This window comes from Myotis brandtii, unplaced genomic scaffold, assembly GCF_000412655.1.
Source record: "Myotis brandtii unplaced genomic scaffold, ASM41265v1 scaffold268, whole genome shotgun sequence".
Classification (NCBI taxonomy): domain Eukaryota; kingdom Metazoa; phylum Chordata; class Mammalia; order Chiroptera; family Vespertilionidae; genus Myotis; species Myotis brandtii.
The window spans coordinates 1,701,242-1,703,327 of NW_005360187.1; the positions used below are offsets into that span (position 1 = coordinate 1,701,242).

At 47.9% G+C, this 2,086-nt stretch overlaps 1 protein-coding gene across 4 annotated transcripts in view; it reads left to right on the forward strand.

The window, feature by feature from the left end:
• Window positions 1-1,679: 1,679 nt before the first annotated feature.
• The window catches only part of CCDC66 (coiled-coil domain containing 66), a 72,117-nt gene continuing 71,710 nt past the window's right edge, over window positions 1,680-2,086 (forward strand). For 3 of the 4 annotated variants that reach the window (XM_014541337.1, XM_014541338.1, XM_014541339.1), the window contains exon 1: window positions 1,680-1,774. In XM_014541337.1, the coding sequence (XP_014396823.1) occupies window positions 1,764-1,774 (11 nt within the window). In that variant the 5' untranslated portion in view covers window positions 1,680-1,763. The remainder of the gene's footprint in view (window positions 1,775-2,086) is intronic. The other variant, XM_014541342.1, reaches the window with a different exon arrangement.

Genomic DNA, 2,086 nt, shown 5'->3' on the forward strand with positions numbered 1-2,086 from the left:
GCTCTGGCTTTCTCAATAAAAAGCTGTAAGATATTCTTAGTATAAGCGGGAAAGTTAAATAGAGATGAAACATAAATAGGGACAGAACATTTGATGTTATCATGAAATTGCTAACTTTCTTTGGTGTAATAATAATGCTATGATTAATAGAAGATCATATTCTTAGGAGATACATACTTTTAATGTTTACGGGAAGTGTTATAATGTCTGTAACTAACTTGCAAATAGTGATGCAAAAAGAAGTGTGTGTGTGTGTGTATTTAGGGGAATGGGGATGGGTGTGCCTGCTGCTCCAGTGGGGGGAGAGAGAGGATGATAAAGGAAATGTGCAAAACATTAACAACGGTCAGATCTAGGCAGAGGATACAGGTGTTCATTGTACTATTCTGTCATTATTTTTGTTTACTTAAACATTTTCATAATAAGTTAGAAACAAAATAAAAAATTTAAAGTCACACCATCCTACCTCCCAGAAATACTCCTGTTAACATGTTGCTTTAAATCCTTTTAACCTTTTTTAAATATATAGATATATAGATAAGAATTCCTTAAAAACAAAAACATGGGGTCAAATGTACATTGGTACCTCTTTATTCAGTCAAGTAAGTTAACAAATGTTTACTTAAACATATCCTCTACGTCCCAGGTACATAGTAAATATTAAAAATCTCTTTGAGTTTTCACTGAATGTCCCAAGAGAATTCAATGTGCCTAATTTATTACAACTATAGTTTGTAAAAAATCACATAAGAGTAGATGAAAAAACTGTGAACTTTTAGTAACTGCATTGTTATCCAGGGGCATCTTCATCATGAAATATAATTCAGTCGAATTTCATACAGTTGTCATTTTTTTTTATTTTTGCTGTTCATTCGTTTAAGAAATGTACTGTCTATGCTGCTCCGCGATCGAGGCGAATGACGGCAACTGTCTGCCCGGAAGCTCACGCTGACGCAGGATCTCCGATGCATTAGGATCTGATTGGGGAGGTCAGAGAACCGGCTCCTATTCTACCCGCTAGTGGCCTCCGGAGGTGCTCGGGGCGGTATTTGGAGGAGGAATGGGAGTTAGACTCAGGTCACAGTAGATTGGGTCCTGCATGGGCTCTGGATCAGCGAGGGTCCCTTGGACAAGTTGCTTCACCTCTCTGTGCCTCAAGGATGATGTTGTAAAGCTTAAAGAGTAGACACGAGGGGCCTAGATCCATGTCTGGCACCTGAAAGCTTAATTTGCTGAGCACCTGTAACTGTTGCTGCTAATTTACACAGAGCTACAATGTGCTAGGCTTCGTGCTTGAGGTCAGGGCAAGAAACAAGCCATGCCCTGCACCCGCCCTAGTGGTTTTCTCCCGTACCCTTCTCACTTATGTACACTTAAACAAGCCTCTATTCCGGGTATAAAACTTAGAAAACGTTAAATTCCTAAAAACCTGTATGCTTTTTGTTTCTCCCTGTTTTTGCCACCTCCACCTGGGCTGAGGCACTTCTCTGAGGGCTTGACCTCTGGGGCGGGCACCATTCCGAGGCACGGAGGCCTCTCCCACCCACGTGTGCGGACCCGGAGCGCCAGGTGGGGCACTGGAAGCCGGTCCCCGCACAGCTGCGCCCGATGAGCGCACCCACCAGCAAACCCAACCCCGATTGGTCCTCTCTCCGCCTCGCCGGCATGGCTGTACCCAATCGGCGCCGAGCTTCTTGATCCGCTCCGGCAACCGACGTACACAAGGGGCTTGGGCTTCCGTGGAGGGAGCGAGAGGTCAGGCCATGAACTTGGGGTAAGCTGGGGTGGGAAAGGGGCCCCACTTGAGAGGGCGTGAGGCTGGGTGGGCCCCGGGGCTCCCAGGAGAACCTTCCGGGCCTGCGGCGCCCTGAGGTGAAGTGGGCGGGGCTCCGGGGCGGCCTTCACCGTCTGCCACTGCCCTCGCTTTCCACTTCGCAACGGAGTTAAAGCCCCTTTTCCCTCCTGAGGGAGGGGAGGCGTGCAGGAGTGGAGTAAACGCGGGGGAAGAGGGGGATGGCGGGTTCCCGGGGAGGAGCCTGGCCCAGGCCGGTTCTCTGCACCTGCCTTGGGGGGTCTGCGGGTCGTG